Source organism: Microcaecilia unicolor, chromosome 1, assembly GCF_901765095.1.
Source record: "Microcaecilia unicolor chromosome 1, aMicUni1.1, whole genome shotgun sequence".
In the NCBI taxonomy this organism is placed as follows: domain Eukaryota; kingdom Metazoa; phylum Chordata; class Amphibia; order Gymnophiona; family Siphonopidae; genus Microcaecilia; species Microcaecilia unicolor.
The window spans coordinates 214,413,748-214,435,452 of record NC_044031.1 but is presented as its reverse complement, the minus strand read 5'-3'; the positions used below and the strand labels follow the sequence as shown (position 1 = coordinate 214,435,452).

The 21,705-nt window shown below is 43.7% G+C and overlaps 1 protein-coding gene across 1 annotated transcript in view; it reads left to right on the top strand.

Annotated features, from left to right (window-relative positions):
• Positions 1-253: 253 nt before the first annotated feature.
• EEPD1 (endonuclease/exonuclease/phosphatase family domain containing 1) overlaps positions 254-21,705 on the top strand; it is a 226,499-nt gene continuing 205,047 nt past the window's right edge. The window contains exon 1 of the mRNA XM_030204174.1: positions 254-1,458. Coding sequence (XP_030060034.1) covers positions 863-1,458 — 596 coding nt within the window. The 5' untranslated portion in view covers positions 254-862. The remainder of the gene's footprint in view (positions 1,459-21,705) is intronic.

The window sequence follows — 21,705 nt, the reverse complement described above, 5'->3', positions numbered from 1 at the left end:
ACCTCTCTGAGCCAGAAGGCAAAAAGCTTGCAAATGAGTTAACCACCAGCCCGCACCAAGGCCGAGTCTGCACCGCCCGCATCGATCAAGGCTGTGAGCTGCCGCCCTGGGCCAGAGCCAGGCAGCGCGTCTCACGTGACGGACGGCCCGACTGGGAGAGGAAGCTGTCCCCTGCCCCGCCCCGCCCCATGTAAACCAATGTCTCCCTTGCGAGCAGAAACTCAGCAAGGAGATACACTGGGGGAGGAGGGAGTGTGAGCCCAGGGGCGGGGAAAGTCGCTGCAAAAAGACCCAGAAAGGGAGAGACTTCAGGAGGGAAATGTGAAAAAAAGAGGACGTAGCTCTCGGGCTGATATACCTGCAGCAGCACTGAGGAAAGACAAGAGCGCTGTCACTGTCCATGATCTGTGCAGCATGCGACTCCCGGACACCACCCACCTCTCCTCGCAGCGCTCCCCGAGAGGGCTGCCTCTTGTGTTTTTATTTTGATTACCCCGCCTCCCTTGCACATTGCCTGCATGCAGGTAGTTGCGCTGGAGAAGGAAAACAGGAGGAGATTTTTATTTTTTTTAATTTTCGTAGTTCGTTTCCAGTCCTAAGTTTGAGGTGCTTCTTGAACTCTGAAATCGTGCTTTTCTTGTGCACTGTTTGGCAGGACCCCACAGCAACTACTCAGCTGAGAGATCGCCTCTTGGTGTCGGACTTCTGTGTTGACACTTTCTCTTTCCCCCGATTTGTAAATGGAGACTCCGTTTTTTTAGCCCTTCATACTACTTATTGTCATTTGGACGATCTCTGCTCTGAAGGTTTATCGTTTTAGCAACTTTTGCACTTAAACAGCATCAATAACTTTAAAAAAAAAATGGGCAGCACTCTGGGCTGCCACCGCTCCATTCCCCAAGACCCCTCAGACTTTTGCTCCAAGAGCCGCAAGTTCAGCGCCGCCTGCAACTTCAGCCAGATCCTAGTGAGTCCGGAGCGGCTGAACATCAACGCGGCCACCGAGGAGGAGCTGATGACCCTACCGGGGGTGAGCCGGGCCATAGCGCAGAACATCGTCGAGTACCGCGACTACATCGGCGGCTTCAAGAAGGTGGAGGACTTGGCGCTGGTCAGCGGGGTGGGCGCCGCCAGGCTGGAGCAGGTCAAGTTCGAGATCTGCGTGAGCCAGCACTCGCCCGCCTCCGTGCGCCGGGAGCCCAACGGAGGACTACTGACGGCGTGCAAGCCGCAGCCCAGCCCCACCTCGCTGAGCCTGCAAAGCGACGAGCTCGAGCTTCCTGCCGGCGGTCCGGGGCAGCTGCGGGTGGCGCGCGCGCCCTTCGAGCCTTTCTCCGGCGTGCGCGAGGGCCGAGCTGTGCTGCGCGTGGCCACCTGGAACCTGCAGCGCTGCTCTGTGGATAAGGCCAACAACCCGGGCGTGCGCGAGGTGCTGTGCATGACTCTGCTGGAAAATGGGTAAGGGGTCAGAGGTCGCATGTGCAATCTGCACACATGGGGCAGTGTTTACTCACGGTGTTAAGTAAATGCCTTCACTTTATTCAGGAGGAGTAATTTGTGATCGCTTTAGCATCCCCAATCATTCTGAAAAGTTGGCTCATTTGCCCTCAAATCCGTGATACTGTTAAGCATTTCTGTAGCGCTGTAGGAGAAAGGCAGTGCTGCACAGACGCATACGAAAATACCTGCTCCATAGAGCTTAATTGTTATGCATGGGCTAAACAAATACTGTCTCCTAATCACCTAAAGTATTTTAGTTAAACATGCTTTACATTGGGAGTAATATGTTTTATCAGTGGTTTTGGTGCCACAAGTACTGTTGCTGGGTATCTTTTTTTTTTTTTTTTTTTTTTTTTAGCTCAACAAATACACAGCAAGCCAATTTGAAATGTCATGAAAAAGCTTCTTTTCTGTAGTGGAGCTTAACCAATCTACAGATGTAAGGAGCACCTAATCAAAATCAGCAGCTGAGACATGTGGGCAGGAAGGGGCATTACAACAACAACAAAAAGTCACATTAAAAAATTAAAGGCATTACAAAATCCTAGAAATAGTAATAGAAATAATATTCAATATTGGGTGGCTGGGGAGAATGACCTCTTCCCTTTCCTCTTCCCACCTGTGAGCAGGATTTTTCAGTTGGATGTTTGCTGTGGATGGGGGAAAGGTTTCTGGTGCAGGGCTGTTGCTGATTTGAAGGGGAAGGAAGAACTAACTACAAGGAGCTGGTCTGGCAGACAGAACCACAAATGGCATGCCTACTTTTGTAAAAATAGCTGTTAACCCCAGTTCAAACAGCCCAGTGGGAAACAGGAGACCATTTGGTACATGTTATTGACAATGGATAAGCCTCTGTGTATTATGCTACAAGAGACCTGCCTGGCATTTGAGATTCTCTGGCTCTGCTGAATGTGCCCTGTGTGACCCTCTGTTTGTGATGCATCTTTTACAAACTGATGCTGGGTTACAGTATGCCAGATTGTTTAACGTGATTTCTGTGGCCACCTTTTCTTCTGTCCAGAAGGGGCTGTTGTTGTCCTGCGACCCCTGCATATCAGGTGACTCATAATGGGGGCCTATAACACAATGTGATAACGTAATGTAACTGAGTCTCAATCAGCAAGTGACACATTCAAATGATAAATCCTGTGGGCGATCAGCTGGCTTGAAAAGGGTGTCCATCCACATTTGCCCAGAACCTTGTGTGGTCTCCAGGATTGTACACAGTACTCTAAGGCCCTCATGATCAAAAGCAAACTCTGGCGCTAGAGGCTGTTAACGCCATACTAGCGCCAGAGTTTGCAGCCGACCCATGATCAGAGCCCTCGAGCGCCTGAAACAGCGCACTCAAGGGCTCTCAGCGCAAGTAGCATGCAAATGCATGCTAAACAGGGCTTCTAGCGCAATTAGCTTGCAAATGCATGCTAATTGGCGCTTAACGCATTCATCCCTAATGATCAGCGACCAGCGCGCCAAAGATTGGGTCGCTGGCTGCAGCAAAATCAACGCCAGCTCCGAGCTGGCGTTAGATTTTGCGGATCATTGGGGAGGAATGGTGAGCCCTGTCCAGCATGCAGTTGCATGCTGGCAGGCCCCCATTCTACCCCCAAGGCAAACGCGAACGGGGGCTGGAAGTCCGGTGGGTCTCCAGCCCCCGAAACCCCCAGAAATCGTCGATCCATCAACGGGGGGGGGGGGGGGGCTGGAGGTCCGGTGGGTCTCCAGCCCCTGAAACCCCCAGAAATTGTTGCTCCATCGATGGGGGGGGGGGGGGGGCTGGAGGTCCGGTGGGTCTCCAGCCCCCGAAACCCCCAGAAATCATTGCTCCATCGACGGGGGGGGGGGGGGGGGCTGGAGGTCCGGTGGTCCTCCAGTCCACCCCAAATCCTCCCCCCAGCGTTCTCCTTAAATTCCCTGGTGGTCCGTGGTGTCGTGACACCCCCCTGGCCCCGTCTCGGCCCCCTCCCGGCCCCCCTACCTTGTGTTGGAGGAGAGACGCAGCCTGCCTGCCTCCCTCCTCTTCCTGTCAGTCGAAGCCCAAAATGGCGGCGCCCAGCACTGCCCACTGTATCCTGGCATTTATTTCTGGCATTCATGTTTGCGTTTTTTGGTGGTAGTGTGATCATATTATTCATGTATTTTGGTGCAGCGCTGAAGAGTATTCTGTAGACCATAATGCAGAGTTTGAACATTATCTGTGCCCTAATGAGGAGACAGTGTTGGGCTTGCAACAGTGGCTGGCTCTGTCAAATAGTGAGCATATGAAGATTAGACTGTCCGCTGTGTTTTGCGCAGTTTGCAGTTTATATAGTAGTTGCTCTTTGCAACTGGCATAGATTCCATTGCAGTAGTCTGTGTGGGCGAGCACCATTGATTTGTACTAGCATACAGAATATGGACCTTGGGAAGTACCCGCTAATTCTCCTCAGTTTCCACATTGCGTGAAACATCTTGGAGGTGACACTGTCCACTTCTTTATCAAAGGACAGTTTTTGGTCCAGAATTACTCCTACAACCGTAAGATGATTGGCGGTGGGGTATGTGGATCCGTCTATAGTGAAGCTTGAGAATATTGTGTTGCAGTATGGTGATGTCATTACTAGAAGTTATGTCTTTTCCCTTTTCATTTTTAGCTTGAAGGCTGATGCCCCAGGATTCCATTGTGTTGAGTCCTAATTTGATCGTATCTGTAATTTTCATTTAGGCCTTTTTCGAAGGAGATGAATATGGATACATCGGCGTAAATGAATGGTTGAAGACCTCTCTCTTTGCTAGTGATTTTTGCTAACTGAATCATCATTATATTAAATAAGGTGGGTGAGATTGGGGATCCTTGGGGCACTCCAGGAAGGGGGGGAGATTGTGTCATCCTTCTTTACTTGGTATGATCTCGTCGTGAGGAATCCTTCAAACCAGTTTTGTACCATTCCCACGATCCATATTTCGTCTAGTAGTCTTAACAAGGTGGGTGGTCCACCATGTCAAATGCTGAGGACATAAAGGATCTTTTTGCCTAGGCTTACTGTACGACTAGTAGCGCTATAGAAATGATTTGTAGTAGTAAAATTAGTGACTAGCGTTTTTAGGGCATTCTCTGTGAATCCTGATTGTGATTTGTGCAGGTATTCTGTCAGCTGGTTAACTATTATTCCTTCCATGACTTTGTTCATGAGGGGGATCAATGCCAGTGGCCTGTAGTTTTTCACTTGGGCTCTGCTGGTCTTTTCATTTTCTGGGATAGGGGTCAGTATAATATTGCCTTTCTCTGTTGGGTACTGTCCCTTCAACAATTTATATTGTACTCCGAGACATCTCAACAACACGCAAAATGGTATAAGAAAAAGGTTAAAAAGCACTGCAGGCAAACAGCTTTGCACCCCCCCCCCCCCCAAACAAAAAAACCCCCAGTAACTTCAAGCCTTAAGGCACTTCCTGAGATTTGGATAAACCGAACAATGATGATCACCTGAATTCCGTACCTCTCAGAATAATCCTGTAAAGATGCATAATTGGACATCATACATTTAAATGTTCAATTTTATTTAGTATATACTTAATAAGAGTAATTTTCAAAAGCCAGTTACCTGGGTAAATGGACTATATGGAAATTTCTATACTTCCTGTGGTTAAAAGTAGGGGCTGATGGTTATTTTGAGTTTGTGCGGCTGTCGGGACCAATATTTCCTCTAAGGAGTGGCCTGGTGTGTGCAAATTTTTTTTCGTGTGAGCAACAAATTTTTAAAAACCAACCATTTTTGAGTGCCATCGTTAGCAGTGCATTTGTGTATACAGCACAAAAAAAACACGTTTCAGTGAGCTACCTTGTAAAATCTGTTCCCTCTTAGAGGGAACATTGGTCAGGGTTATTGCTTTGTTTTGACTACGACTGCTCTGTGCTGCCCTCCTTCAAGCTGCAGCCCTAGGTGATTGCCTAGTTTTGCCTGGTGGTTGAGCCTGCCTGCCGAGAGTGTCATTGGGATTGGAACCCAGGTCTCCCAGGTTCACAGCGCACTGCTGTAACCACTAGGCAAACCCTTTAGGCTGATGTGCCCTTTAGTTTTCCATTCTGGTCACAGTGCTTTCAGCCTTGCAGTGGGCACTATGGCTGCACTGTGTCAGCAGGCACAGGAGTTCTTGTGTGCAAAGCAGTGATGCAGCTTGTTAAAGCTAAATTCAGATTGGAACAGTGCAATATAGTGGCTGTTGGGAATATAGGTGATATGAAGAGTTTTCGGGTGCACCCTAGCAACTTTTGCCACTGCTGTCAGAACAGCTAACTTGATACCAAAAATATCAGGAGTGGTTGAATATGTTCCAAGTCTCGTTGATGAAGAAGTAAAAGTAGCAGTTATCAGAGACACCCTCCGTTTAGTGGATCCTATGAAAAAAAAAAAGTACAGTCGGAAACACTCTAATGTATCAGAGAACTCAACGGAAATACAGGATGTGAATGATGATTTATTCTCAACCAAACCTGAAAAAGATGCAGTTATAAATCCAGAAAGCAGCCTACCTTCTCTTTGTCTAAAACAAGTGTTTCCGAAGTATGCCAAGCAGTTCAACTATTTGCGATTGAAAGAACGAATAGCTTCATTGTTTATCAGATTTCTTGGAATAAAAGGCACAATGAAATTAGGACCAACTAGCTTCCAAATGTTCATAAGGAACTGCAAACTGAGTAATAATAGTTTTTCAATGGCATCTGTAGATATCTTGTACATTGACATAACAAGAAGGTGGAACAGTATAGGACTGGACCACTGAGAACCAGACGGTTGTCCCTGGTCTGGACGGCCTCGTCATTTGGGACTATGGAGAAGGAACGTTTGAGTCTGCGTCGCTGTGGATCCCTCTCCATGGCGTCTGGATCGTTGGTTGCAGTCCAGCGGCTCCTGTCTTGCCCACGATCCTTCGTAGCTAAACCAGCAGCAGCCACTTCGCCGACACGATCAGCTGGGTCTCCATTGCAACTTCGCCTTGCCGTGAACTGCTCGAGCCACTCTGGTCCGTCTCAGCGTCTGGATTTCCACCGTCCATTTTGTCTCTCTTCCCTTTTCCTTTCCCTTCTTATCCTGTTCTTTCTCCCCTATCTAATGTAATTGTAACTGATTCTTCTGTGCATTGTAAGCCACTTTGAGTCTGCTTCAAGTGGAAAAAAGTGGGGTATAAATGTTCATAAATAAATAAATAAATAATAGCCCTAATCTTGAGAGAGTAATTTAAGAACATAAGAATAGCCATACTGGATCAGATCAGTGGTCCATCTAGTCCAGTATCCTTCTTCAGACAGTGGCCAATCCAAATCACAAGTATCTGGCAGAAATTCAATTGGTAGCAACATTCCATGCTACCAATCTCAGGGCAAGCAGTGGCTTCCCCCATGTCCATCTCAATAACAGACTATGGACTTTTCCTCCAGGAATTTGTCCAAACCTTTTTTAAACCCATATACGCTAACTGCTGTTACCACATCCTCAGGCAGCAAGTTCTAGATTCTTTCAGTGAAAAAATATTTCCTACTATTTGTTTTAAAAGTATTTCTATGTAATTTCATTGAGTGTCCCCGGTCTTTGTACTTTTTTGAGAATGAAGCATCAATTCACTTCTAACCATTCTATTATCACTCAGGATTTTATAGACATCATACCCCCCCACCCCAAAACTCAGTCGTCTTTTTTTCCAAGCTGTAGAGCCGTTATCTCATATGGGAGAAGTTCCATCCTGTGTATTATTTTGGTCGGTCTTCTTTGAACCTTTTCTAATTCTGCTATATCATTTTTGAGATACGTGACCAGAATTGAATGCAATATTCAAGGTGAGGTCGCACCATGGAGCGATACAGAAGCATTATAATAGTCTTGGTCTTATTTTGCATCCTTTTCCTAATAATTCCTAGCATCCTGTTTGCTTTTTTGGCTGCCGCCGCTGCACACTGGGCAGAAGATTTCAGCGTATTATCTATGACACCTAGATCTTTTTCTTGGGTGCTGACCCTCAAATGTGGACCCTAGCATCAGGTAACCATGATTTGGATTGTTCTTCACAATGTGCATCACTTTGCATTTGTCCACATTAAATTGGGATGCCCAGTCTTTCAGTTTCTTAAGATCTTCCTGCAATTTTTCACAATTCACATTTGTTTTGACAACCTTGAATAGTTTTGTGTCATCTTCAAATTTAATCAGCTCACTCGTCATTCCGTCTTCCAGATCATTTATAAATATGTTAAATAGTACCGGTCCCAGTACAGATCTCTTTGGCACTCCACTATTCATCCTCCTCCATTGAGAAAAAATGAACATTTAACCCTACCCTCTGTTTTCTGTCCAATAACCAATTCCTAATCCACACCAGAACCATGCCTCCTATCCCATGGATTTTTAATTTTCTCAGGAGTCTCTCATGAGGAACTTTGTCAAAAGCTTTCTGAATATCTGGATACACTACATCAACCAGCATACCTTTATCCACGTGTTTATTTACACCTTCAAAGAAATGAAGCAAATTGGTGAGGCAAGACTTCCCTTGGCTGAACCCACGCTGACTCTGCTCCATTAAACCATATTTTTCTATGTGTTCCATAATTTTATTCCTCAGCACTGAGGTGAGGCTTCCTGATTTGTAATTTCCTGGATCACCCCAGAACCCTCTTTAAAAATCGTCGTTACATTGGTCACCCTCCAGCCTTCAGGTACTACCGATGATTTTAGCAACAGGTTACAACCATGTTTTTCTATATGTTTCGTAATTTTATTCTTTGTAATAGTTTCCACTATTTTCCTCGGCACTGAAGTCAGGCTTCTTGATTTGTAGTTTTTCGGATCATCCCAGAATCCTTTTTAAAAATCGGCGTTACATTGGCCACCCTCCAGTCTTCAAGTACTACCGATGATTTTAATGACAGGTTACAGATCAATAACAGCAGATCAGCAATTTCATGTTTGAGTTCTTTCAGCACCCTAGTGTGTATACCATCTGGTCCAGGTGATTTATCAAAGTAGTCAATTTGGCTCAATACATCTTTCAGGTTCACAGTGATTTGTTCCAGTTCTTCTGCATCGTCACTCTCTTGAAAACCATTTCTGGTACAGGTAGATCTGAGGACACAGCAGTGTTTTGGATAGGAAAATCCTACTTGCTCTGGAATAGAAGAACTGATGCATTGCCTGGGTTCCCAGTAAGCCTTGCATCAGAAAAGCTTATACACAGCTGTGAATAAAGTTGGGCAGTATTTTCAGTTCCTCCTTTCTATGACGTGACAGTCAGTTCAGGGAGAGTGCAGACATACTACTGCTGAATCCGAGTGATCTTGTGTGTCTGGGATCTGTTACAGAAACACTGGAATTGTTTTTAGCAGGTGTAGCAAGTGAAAGGAAGCAAACTGGCAATGACTGGGAAGTAGTGAAGGGCCCCTTGGCTATTCCTTCCACAACATTAGTTTTATTGAGGGGGGGGGGGGAGCTGGGCTGGATGACTTAGGGGATTGTTAATAGTTTTACAGATCTTTTCACCTTTAGACCACTGATTCCACATTGCAACTCGGGTGGCTGTATACAGTGTTGGCTTGCAAAGTTTTCACAGCCTTGTACATTATTCACATTCTGCTATCTGAAAACATTCAGCTCAAAGTGCATTAAAGTAGAAGTTTGTTTCACTGATCTACACAACTCTCTACATTTCCAAAGTGAAAGAACAATTATAGAAATATTAAAAAAAGTAATTAAGAATAAGAAACTGAAAAGTCTCAGTTGTATGTGGTGCTTGGTGGCAGCTCTTTTTGTGGCAGTACCAACCGTGACTCATTTAGGATAAGTGTCTAGCAGTTTTGCACAGTGAGGTGGTAAAGCTTGTGCCCATCTTTCTTAGTAGGATAGCTCAAGCTCTTTTGAGTTGATTGGGGATTATCTGTGGGCTAACAGAGATTTTCCGTTTCGATTTAGGTCTGGTCTTTGACTGGTCTGCTCGAGGACATTCATTTTATTCTTGCTGCACCCTTTCTAATTTAATGCCTTTTGAACTGTATTTTTCAAATATCTGGGGGAATCTACACGGGTGTGAAGACTTCTTCAAAGACACTGCAAGAGAAAGGAGATAGTGGTTTGAGACTCAGTTGCGTTCCAGGGGACATAGCAGAAGCGCTCCCCTCATGGCTCCTGAATTCAGCTGCACACTTCATCACTGCTGTGTGACAGAGACACAAGGAGCTGAACTAGAACAAGGCCTCTTCCTTTAAAAGTGAAAAAAAACCTGGCACAAAATAAGCAACTAATTACTTCTCTTACTAACCTTGCTTTCTGTGTGTGTATCAGTACAAGAATAGCAAAGCAGTTTTTATAAGATTATACATGAAGATAAGATTTGGCTCACTGCGGCCTATATAATGTGATTCGCTTTGTAGGAATTAGACCTGTTTATCTGGGCTCCGTCTTGGCAGTAGAATTAAAGAGGATGAAAGTGGTTATGCAATGTCCGGTTTCATATCGTTTGCTTCCTTGGCTAATGGTTTAAACTTGCAGGCCGAGGGAAGCTGCGGGCTATCAGACTGTGGAAACGTGATAAAAATCAAATGTTCATTAGATTCTTCATATACCACCTTTCTGTGGTGTAACCAAAGCAGTTTACATACTATATATAGGTACTTTCTTTGTCCCTAGTGGGCTCACAATCTAAATTGTACCTGGGGCAAAGGAGAGTTAAGTGACTTGCCCAAGATCACAAAAAGTCACAACTGGAATTGAGCCCAGTCCCTCTCTCCCCCCCCCCCCCCCCCCCCCCCCCTTCTGAGCCCATTGCACTAACCATTAGGCTACTAGACAAGGGTCTGTAATCATGCCTGCTCAGTGATAAATGGCTTCACTCAGGACCATGCTTATCTATTGATCAAATCGAGACTCTTTAAACACTAGTAATTGGGGCTGAGTGCATTTCAAAGCTCCTGTGGTTGGCTTCACAGAAGTCCAAGGATTAAGAGGCAGATGCAGCAACCAAACGTAAGAAAATCAAAATCGTTAAAGTCTTTAACGATTTTTAAAAAACGAAGAATGCACCAAAAAAAAAGTCACACATGCTCAGATCGGTATTGAAACTTACAATGTATCAAAGAATCACAATACACATCGGTAATCGGCCCCTAAATCATGCGCAGAGCAGCCAAACGTTTTGCTGGCTGCTCTGTGCATGCTGCAAATGTAAAAACAAACAAAAAAAAAAGCCACAACACATACACGTAGCTACCCGGTCAGCAAAATCCAAAAACAAAGGATCAGGAGGGGGCAAGGGCGCTCGTCCGAGGCGTCCTGTATGGACGGCCTTGCCCCCCCCCCCCCCCCCCCCGCTGCTCCCCACTTTCCGCCGCTTTCCCACCCACCACGAAAAAGCAAAATGCTAGCTGCCCCGGTCCCCCTCCCTTCCTGTTCTTGTGTTCTGCAGAGCTAACTCCGCCTCCCGTCATTCTTCCGCCCCGCCCCCGCTGCCCCCCCTGAGGTCGACTACGCCGCTCCCCCCCTCCACCGAGACCCCCCTCCCTATTAACGACCCGAGAAGCGCCTCTCACCTCTTTCTGAAGCGCTGCACGGGCAGGAAGATCTGTTGTGTTGGTTGTAGAGTCTCCATGACGTCTCTTCTTCCCTGGCCTAGGCCCCACCTCCTTCTGACGTAAATAACCTACGTTAGAAGGAGGCGGGGCCTAGGCCAGGGAACAAGAGACGTCATGGAGACTCTACAACCAACACAACAGATCTTCCTGCCCGTGCAGCGCTTCAGAAAGAGGTGAGAGGCGCTGCTCGGGTCGTTAATAGGGAGGGGGGTCTCGGTGGAGGGGGGGAGCGGCGTAGTCGACCTCAGCGGGGGCGGGGCACGGGGCGGAAGAATGACGGGAGGTGGAGTTAGCTCTGCAGAACACAAGAACAGGAAGGGAGGGGGACCGGGGCTGCTAGAATTTTGCTTTTTCGGAGGGGGGGGGGCGGCGGAAAGTGGGGAGCAGCGGGGGGGGGGGCAAGGCCGTCCATACAGGACGCCTCGGACGAGCGCCCTTGCCCCCTCCCGACCCTTTTTAAATTTTTTTTTATTTGATGTGTTTTCTGACGTCCTTTGGACCAATCACAGCGCTTTTAGCTCTGCTAATGCGCTGGGATTGGCTCAAAGTTTGTTTATTTTTTCACTTAATGATTTTTCCTGGCACAGAGCTGTCCTAACGAGAGGTCCAGACCTCTCGTTAGATTTCCTGCCTTTTTCCTGCGTAAAGGCAATCGGAAAAGGTTTGTGCATCTCGTTTCAATGGGGTTTTTACACTAATTGCTCATCTCCATTCCGTTTTCGTTAGCTGCTAGCTTCCTCGGTAAAAGCCCTTTGATGCATGCAACGGATCAAATTTTCCTTGTTGGAGAGTCATTAAAGGCTCATTTAGCTTTAGTGCATCTGCCTCTAAGTCTTTATGCAAATTAAACTTTACTTTCTGCAATCGGCAGGTAAACCATTTTATAACTTCTTCTGGTCTCAACTCCGTTCCTTTTATCTTTCTGTACCATACGCCTGGAATAGACTTCCTACTACTACTTATCATTTCTATAGCGCTACTAGACGTATGCAGCGCTGTACACTTGAACATGAAGAGACAGTCCCTGCTTGACAGAGCTTACAATCTAATTAGGACAAACAGGACAAACAAGAGATAAGGGAATATTAAAGTGAGGATGATAAAATAAGGGTTCTGAACAAGTGAATTAGGGTTAGGAGTTAAAAGCAGCATCAAAAAGGTGGGCTTTTAGCTTAGATTTGAAGACGGCCAGAGATGGAGCTTGACATACCGGCTCAGGAAGTCTATTCCAGGCATATGGTGCAGTAAGATAAAAGGAACAGAATCTGGAATTAGCAGTGGAGGAGAAGGGTGCAGATAAGAGAGATTTACCCAGTGGACAGAGTTACCGGGAGGAATGTAGGGAGAGATGAGAGTGGAGAGGTACTGAGGAGCTGCAGAGTGAATGCACTTATAGGTCAATAAGAGGAGTTTGAACTGTATGTGGAAATGGATAAGAAGCCAGTGAAGTGACTTGAGGAGAGGGCTAATATGAGTCGGTACATCAAGCTCCATCTATGGCCATCTTCAAATCTAGGCTAAAAGCCCACCTTTTTGGTGCTGCTTTTAACTCCTAACCCATAACTCACTTGTTTAGTACCAATGTCTGTTTTATCATTCCCACCATAGTAATTCCCTTATCTGTTATTTGTCCTGTTTGTCTGTCCTAATTAGATTGTAAGCTCTGTTGAGCGGGGACTGTCTCTTCATGTTCAAGTGTACAGCGCTGCATACATCTAGTAGCGCTATAGAAATGATTAGTAGTAGTTGTATCTCTGGTGACCTCTTTTAAGTTAAGGAAACATGTCTTTAATGTTTTTTCAGTCTGTCTTTTTGTAATTTTATATAAGATTTTTTGAATGGGTTTGGCAATATTATGCTAAGATACATATGCTTTTTTTTTTGTGAGGTTGTTACTCATGCTGGTTTAAAGGAGCTCCTGTGAGGACAGTGGGGTTTTTTTTCTGCGTTTTCCTGTTTGGTTGTAATTGAGGTATATAAATGTGCATTGGTAGCAGTAATATTTAAGCTGTTTAAAAAAATTTTTTTTTGGTAATTACTGTTTACTTTGTGAGCTAAAAATCTTTCACAACCTTATGAGGTGTTATAGGCGGTGGCCTAGGTAAATATAAAATATTATATTTTTTTTCTATATGCCGTTTGGGGGATCTTTTTATGTGATGCTGGGTGTTTCTCAAAGTTCTTATCCTCTGTTCTTTTTGTTTATAGGTGGTGGTCTGATCCAATTTATTTTTTAATTTACCCCTGAAGCAGGTAGTAGCTGAAACACCCCTAGCACGTGTCTTCATTTATAGTCATTTATTTTAATTAAGATAACAAGAGGAGAGTTTTCATTAGAGTTTTAGTTTCTGAGAAGCAAGCACTAAATAATTACACATTATACCATATAATCTTAAGGTTCTTTATAATCATCTAATATCCCTAGTACCTTAAGAAATTTTAATTAAACAACTCTATAATACTAAGCTGCAGGTAGCAGTCCAGCAGCAAGAGGGGTGCTATCCAGTCTTTTGCACTGAGTGCCTCATGTATGATTATTTCCCAGTTGGTGAAAGGTTATATGTGTGTTCTCGATGCAAAGAGCCCCTAGCTCTCGGTGAATGATTCAGTTCTGTTGAGGCTAGATTAGCAGAGGGAGACAGAGAGTTAAATAGAGGAGGCCTACAGGGACGTTGTAGAGAAGTCCCACCTCCAGTCTGGCAGCCCCTGTGCTGCCTTGGAGGAGGAAAGTCTCCTAAAAGGAGAGCATCATCCTGATGAAGTTGGAAGTAATCCTGTAGCCAGGACCAGCCCACCAGGGGATGCAATATCCTCTAGCACCGAGAATGTGTCCAATATCCTCTCACTCCGAGGATGTGTCTCCAGGAGCTTTTAACTGGGACGGCTATTGTAGTTGGTGATCTGATTATTATGCATGTAGATATCTGGGTGGCTGGTGGACGTGAGGATTGCCTGGTCACTTGCCTGCCTGGTGCGGTGGCGGACCTCACACGTCACCTAGATAAGATTTTAGATAGTGCTGGGGAGGAGCCAGTTGTCTTGGTACATATGGGTACCAGTGACATAGGAAAATGAAGTGGGGTAGCATTTTCAGAAATCCTCCCCATTCCATGTGCAGGACCCAAGAGGCAGAATTCTCAATGCATGTTTGAGATGATGGTGCAGGGATGAGGGATTTAGATTTCTTAGGAATTGGGCAACATTCTGGGCTAGGGGGAGCCTGTTCCGAAAGGGAAGTAAAATTTCTTGATGAAATCAACGACTGCATTATGGAGCAGCAGGTTCAAGAATCAGCAAGAGGGGAAACAATTCTAGACCTAGTCCTTGGTGGAGCGCATGATCTGGTGCAGAAGGTAGTGGTGCTGGGGCCACTTGATATCAAATCTGATCTTATTATGATCACTGTTATTAGCTCTGGAGTAAGTACACACAGGAAATTCAATACGTTAGAATTTAACTTTCAAAAAGGAGACTATGATAAAATGAGAAGAATGTTGAAAAAAAACAAAAACAAAGGAGAAGCTGCAAAGGTCAAAAATTTACATCAGGCATGGAAGCTGTTCAAAAGTACCATACTGGAAGCCCAGACCAGACATATTCCATATATTAAAAAAGGAGGAAGGAAAGCCAAATGACAGCTGGCATGGTTAAAAAGTGAGGTGAAGGAAGCTATTAGAGCTAAAAGAAATTCCTTCAGAAAATGGAAGAAGGATTTGACTGAAAATAACAGTATGACATATCAAATGCAAAGCGCTGATAAGGAAGGCAGAGAGAGACTTTGAAAGAAGATTGCATTGGAGGCAAAAACACATAATAACTTTTTTTTAGGTATATTAGAAGCAAGAAGCCGGCAAAAGAATCAGTTGGACTGCTAGATGACCGAGGGATAAAATGGGCAATCAGGGCAATCATAGCAGAGAGATTAAATGAATGCTTTGCTTCAATCTTCACTGAGGAAGATATGGGAGAGATACTGGTGCCAGAAATGGTATTCAGTGCTGACGAGTCAGAGAAACCGAAACAAATCTCTGTAAATCTGAAAGATGTTATGGAGCAATTTGACAAATTGAAGAGTAGCAAATCGCCTGGACCGGTTGGTATACTCCCAGAGTACTGATAGAATTGAAAAATGAACTTGTAGAGCTATTGTTAGTAATATGTAATTTGTTGTTTTTTTTAAATTTTTTTATTTATAACCATTTAAATTTTTACAAGCGATAAAACAACTTGCCGGAAATACAGAGAAAGTAATACATAGGAATTATTTCAGTCAGGTAATTCTTTTCTCTTCCTTAGACCACTAAATAGGGAGAGTGAAACAAGACAAGGAGATCAATTAAACAGTGAGCAGAAAAAAAAGTGGTATTAACCTGATTATCCCCAGATATTACTCATCTAATTCATTATTCCACATTGATCATCTGGTTGGCTTCTTCAAGGCCAATACGGTGTATAGTCAAATCATTTCATTGAAAACATACTTATTGTCCAATATTAGTTAGAAATAATACATCTGATTACATTCTTTCTCTTTTAAAAACCAGAAGTTATTTAACAATACATATACTTGTCTATAAATCAAATCCCACTAATTAAAGTAATCCCAGTTTTCATAGGCTTCACTCCTTTTAAAGTAATAATTGAGGAAATATTTCTAAGGAAAACTTTAGGAGTCATAACCGGAACTCTGGGAAAAACAATAATCTCGATATTAATCATCTATAATAATGTTAGGATAGGAGGTAGTGTCCTATTGTGGATTAAAAACTGGTTAAAGGATAGAAAACGGAGAGTAGGATTAAACGGGCAATATTCTCCATGGAGAAGGGTAGATAGTGGGGTTCCGCAGGGGTCTGTGCTGGGACCGCTGTTTTTTAACATATTTATAAATGATCTAGAGGTGGGAATAACTAGTGAGGTAATTAAATTTGCTTATGACACTAAATTATTCAAAGTTGTTAAATCACAAGAGGACCTTACGAGACTGGGAGACTGGGCATCCAATTGGAAGATGACTTTTAACATGAGCAAGTGCAGAGTGGTGCATGTGGAAAAGAGGAACCCAAACTATAATTACTTGATGCAAAGTTCCAAATTAGGAGTCACTGCCTAGGAAAAGGATCTAGGTGTCATCGTTGATGATACGTTGAAACTCTCTGCTCATTGTGCAGCGGTGGCTAAGAAAGCAAATAGAATGTTCGGAATTATTAAGAAAGGAATGGAAAACAAAACTGAGAATGTTATAATGCCTTTGTATTGCTCCATGGTGCGACCGCACCTTCGAATACTGTGTGCAGTTCTGGTCATCGTGTCTCAGAAAAGGTATAGAGAAGAGAGATGACAATGATAGGGATGGGATGACTTCCTTATGAAGAAAGGCTAATGTGGCTAGGGCTCTTCAGCTTAGAAAAGAAATGGATGAGGGGAGATATCATATCATAGAGGTAGATGTGAATCACTTGTTTACTTTTTCCAAAAATAGTAGGACTAAGGAGCATGCAAAGAAGCTACTAAGTAATACATTTAAAATGAATTGGACCATCATTAGTAAAATATTTGATTCAGATATTCCACTAACTTCCTCATTAATAATTTTGAAATCCTGTTCTCCAAAATTCACGTTCTCTCCCAATAATTACAAATTGTTCGACATATTAGTTACTATAGCACAACGTATGATTCTAAATAATTGGAAAACCTCTTCAATGTTAAATGAACATTTCTGGTGGCAATCTGTTCTAATGTACCACAAGCTAGAATTGGCTTCCGCCACTTTCACAGGATCAATAATTAAAACAAATACTGTATGGTCTCCAGTTGCTTTCTATCTTGATTCCATTACAAACGAAACTACATAAATGATAACTACTTATCTTAGAATTATTATTATAACTATAATTTTATAATTCCTTGACACACTATAATCTATTATATATCTCCATAATGCATCTTTTTATTTCTTTTGGTTAATGTTACAGTATGTACTATTTACATTGTACTAAAACCAATAAAAAAAAATCTTGAAAAAAAAAAGTCCATAATTAAGATGGACTTGTGAAAATCCTCTGCATATTCTAGGATAAGCAGGCTAAAATTTGTTTTACTGTTCTGGGATCTTGCCAGTACTTATGACCTGGATTGGCCACTGTTGAAAACAGGCTACTGTGCTTGATGGACCTTTGGTTTGTCCCAGTATGGCATTGCTTATGTTCTTAATGCAGTGGTTCCCAAACCTGATCCTGGAGGCGGTTTTCGGGATAACCACAATGAATATTCATGAGAGAGGTTTGCATGCAGTGGAAGCAGTGCATTCAGATCTCTCTCATGAATATTCATTGTGGATATTCTGAAAACCTGACTGGCTGGGGTGCCTCCAGGACCAGGTTTGGAAACAAGTGGGCCATTGAATTAAACAAAAGTATTTTGTATTCAGTATTTCCACTTGTTACTAGGCTGTTTTGGGAGCATTAAAGATTTTTATAAAAAATTAACAACTGGCTCACTGTTGCTGCTGTATCCCACCCCTCTTTTACAAACCCACGCGGTAATGCCGACTTAGCATTATTCTATAAACCTCGCCTAAAGTTAGGTGTGGTGTATAAAATACGAGTTCGGCCGTCCCATGTCTAAAATTTAGATGCAGCCATTTACGTCAACTAAAAACCTGGTGTAAATGTCCAGGTCTTTTTTAGGTGCTAATCAGGCATATTCTGTAACAGTGCACATAATTTTCAGGAATGCCCGTGACCTGCCCATGCTCCTCCCATGTCCATTCCTCCTTTTGTGATCCGTGCATTAGAATTTATGCAGACCGTTTTACACAATACGCTTAGAAAGTTGTGCACGTAAATTCTAATTAGTGCCAATTAGTGCTGATAACTGCATGTCATTGGCCAATTATTGGCACGGATTAGCTTGTTAAACACTAAGTTGCGTGCACAAATTGGCTACACGTGCTGATTTGCATGCACAACTGTAGTCGCCGTTTATAGAATCTGGGGGCATAGTGTACAAGTTGATTCACAATTTGTTTTAAGATTATATAACTCCCCGCATAGAGCACAAGTGGCAATTGCGACCACAGCACATTGCCCAAAATGCAGTTCCACTTTGGGCCACATGTTCTGGAACTGCCTACTAATTAAAAACTTTTGGACAGGCTCATTGGGGACACCCTGTACGTGTGTCTCCTTTCCTCTTACTCATTGAATACGGACTGACAGCTCCAATAGGCCCTGGAATGTTGGATTATTTGAACCATCTGACATTACTGGCTAAGAAAGTTATCCTGCTAAATTGGTGGGAGACCACTCCACCAACGATGCAATCTTGGTGATCACAGATGGTAACCTTGCTTTCACTGGAACGGTTGGTTGTCAAGGATATTGCTGGGAGCGTTTTTGGAGTGCTTTGTCGCCTGCAGCTCACAGTCGAATCCTTAATTGAGAGATATAAGAGCATTAATAACTAGAGGTCTTGTACAACTATGGAAGGGAGGGAGGGAGGGGCTGTATGTTTTTCACTGAATGTATATGTATGATAAAAGTGTTGTGCTATCTCTATTAACTGGACTGTTGAGCGTACTTGAATAAAGACTATTTTCATTAATACCATTTACCAGCTTTAACTGTACATTTGCTACTCTCTGGAAATAGAGGAAACCATTCTGCAGTTTTGGAAAAGGAGAAGGAATCTCAGGAAAGCATTAGCAGCTAGCATGGGCATACATAGAGACTTGCACATACACAACATAGGTTTTTTTCCTTCCATGGCTATTGTGTACCAAAACCAGGTCATGAAATGAGAAAGAGGACTTAAATGCTGTTAATAATCTAGTCACCCCCTCTCCCAGGCCAGAGGTGATTACAGTGGATTGCAGTTGCCTTCCAGAAGGACCTTCCTTGTGGCTCGCTATCATGTTTGAATGCACCCACTTCCCTTGTTCTTGAGGTCTGTATAATACCCTGTTTCCCCGAAAATAAGACATCCCCTGAAAATAAGACCTAGTTGAGGTTTTGCTGAATTGCTAAATATAAGGCCTCCCCCGAAAGTAAGACCTAGCAAAGTTTTTATTTGGCCCCGATGGGACATGGACACAGAAACCTTAATTTTTTTCGCTGCAACCCAAAGACGAAATAACATTAAAGAAATGCAAGAAACAAGACTGAGGTGGAAATTCTATCGTCCAGCGGACTCCTATCATCCTCCTTCACGTTTTTTTGAAGATCAACTAAGTGAGCCCGGAAAGAAAAAAAACATCCCCCTTGCAGAAATAATAAAAGGAAAGAAAATGAGTAACCGAGCCCTTTCGGCGCTGCTCCATCGCCCAAGGGCTAAGTCAGACTAGAAGGAAGGAAAGTGTTGCGAATGTACAGGAGGAGCGCATAAAGCGCCACCAACAGGGAACGGAGCTACCGTAGAATTTTTTTTTAACGTTTGTAATATGGTAGGGATGATCCTGCGCCCTAAGCCCTATCACAACCTCCCGAGACCCCCAGCCAGAGCAGCCCGGCCCCACATTCCATTTCCTTCCCTAGTTCATACCCCTCCTCCATTCCCAGCCCGGCCAGGGCGGCTCTGCTCTGCTCGAGTCCTGCGGTCACTGTGGGCAGATAGGCGAGCCACTGCCTACTCCTGCAGGATACCGCCCCCTACTTCAATACTGTTCCTGACCGCCACAGTCCTCCTACTACTCACGAATAAGACATCCCCTGAAAATAAGACCTAGTGCATCTTTGGGAGCAAAAATTAATATAAGACACTGTCTTATTTTCGGGGAAACACGGTAGTCTTAATAACTCAGCTTCTCCCTGCTCCCTACCTTATTTCAGTGGCAATTTTTGTGTTCCTAGTCAAATGTACTCTTTGATTTCCCGCTCTCCCCCCCCCCCCCCCCCCCACCACCGGCTCCTGTTATACCAAGACTCACTGATTCAGATTACTTGTGCATTGCAATATACTGTTGTTGTGTTTTGTTTTATTTTCCTTTAATGCTTGATGTCTAGTATATTTTAATTGTATTTTTAATTTTATTGTGATCCCCTTTGTACGGGTTTTTTTCCCAAAAGGGTGGCATACGATATCTCTAAATTGCAGCCACATCTACCATAATTTTGCCTTTGTATGTTTGCTTCTAGATCTGTGAATGTTGTTCATAAAAGAATATGTGCATATTTGTACATAACCACAACACAGGAAGCATGGAGAACTGTCTACAAAACCCAATTCAACTAAATCAGAAACCTCCACCAAATGTAAAAGGAGTGACTCAGACTGAAGTAAAATGGAATAGCACCTCTTTTGCCCGGTGGAAGGAAAAAGCCTCAGAATTTATAATGGCACATAATAGTGCTCTGTTCTTATTCAATCATTGGCAAGAAAAAATACCGTTATAAGTCTCTAATTTACTAAGTTCTTTGCATACGCATAACTGAACATTTTGGCGTGTGAATTAGAGCAGCCAGGAGAACTGATACACCACTCCTCTGTGCAAGCTTCTGAGATATCTTGTGCATCCTCTAGTTATAGACCGTGGCATCTCCACTGCATGCCTTGCACCATCTCCAATTCCATGCTGTGTGCCGTCCCCGGATATGTGCAGCATGCAGCTCCACCATTCTCTGCCACATATGGTATGCTGCTGATTTAATTTGGGATTACTTTCATATTGTGAACCCAACAAAATGCCCATCATGGTAAATTGAGCTCCTGATTTGCCTGTACCCAGATTACTGCTAGATAGGCCTTTTCTTACCCATAACCTGCGCTGTGAGGTGGAAGGATGATGTCTTAATGCTGTTCTTTTAAGGAGTGGAAATGGGTATGTTCCCTGTTTTGTGTTTCAGTGTTACTCAAATTGTGTGGTGGTTATTGGATCTCCCCCTCCCCCCACATGAATGATCCACGTGCCCTCATTCCCCCACAAATGCCAAAGATTTTTGTTAAAGAGCATGGCCTTTTTATAACTTGTTTACAAGTTCTCTGCTATACTGTAGAGAGCACATGGGACCTGCACGGCTTAATTGCTGAAGTCCCAGGGCTCAGCACTCAGCGGAATAATTAACATTTCCCAAAGCGATTCCATAAATGTAGCAATAATTTGGTCACAATCTGTCTTTCGCTGGAGTCTGCAAATATTTGCAAAAACCAGCCTAGCGTGTGTTATTCGGCCAGCCATGCACTAAATATTGAATAAAACAGGAATATAGGGTGCCACTGTAGCCAGCTGTGTGTGCGTGTACATATTTCACTAATCTATAGCTGGATAGGTATGTGCACACACACACATAGCTATCTGTACGCCAAGGGGCTTAAAATTTTACCCAGTTAAAACTAGTTACTGAATTCCTGCTGCTCTATTTTAGTACCTGTTTGAGCTCCATCTAAATCCAGTCTTTTCGCCAGTGCTGGGAGGGACAATTGCTCGTGCTTCTGTGACTGGAACTTGTGTTTGTTTAGTCCCATAGAGCTCTCTCCCAGTTAATCTGGAATATGATTGGCAGGCGGAATGAACCAATAAGTAGAGCAGAGATGCAGACCTCTCTAATCCTTATGGGCTGCAAACAGCTTTGATTCTCAAGACATGCTTGATGAATATTCTTCAAGTATAT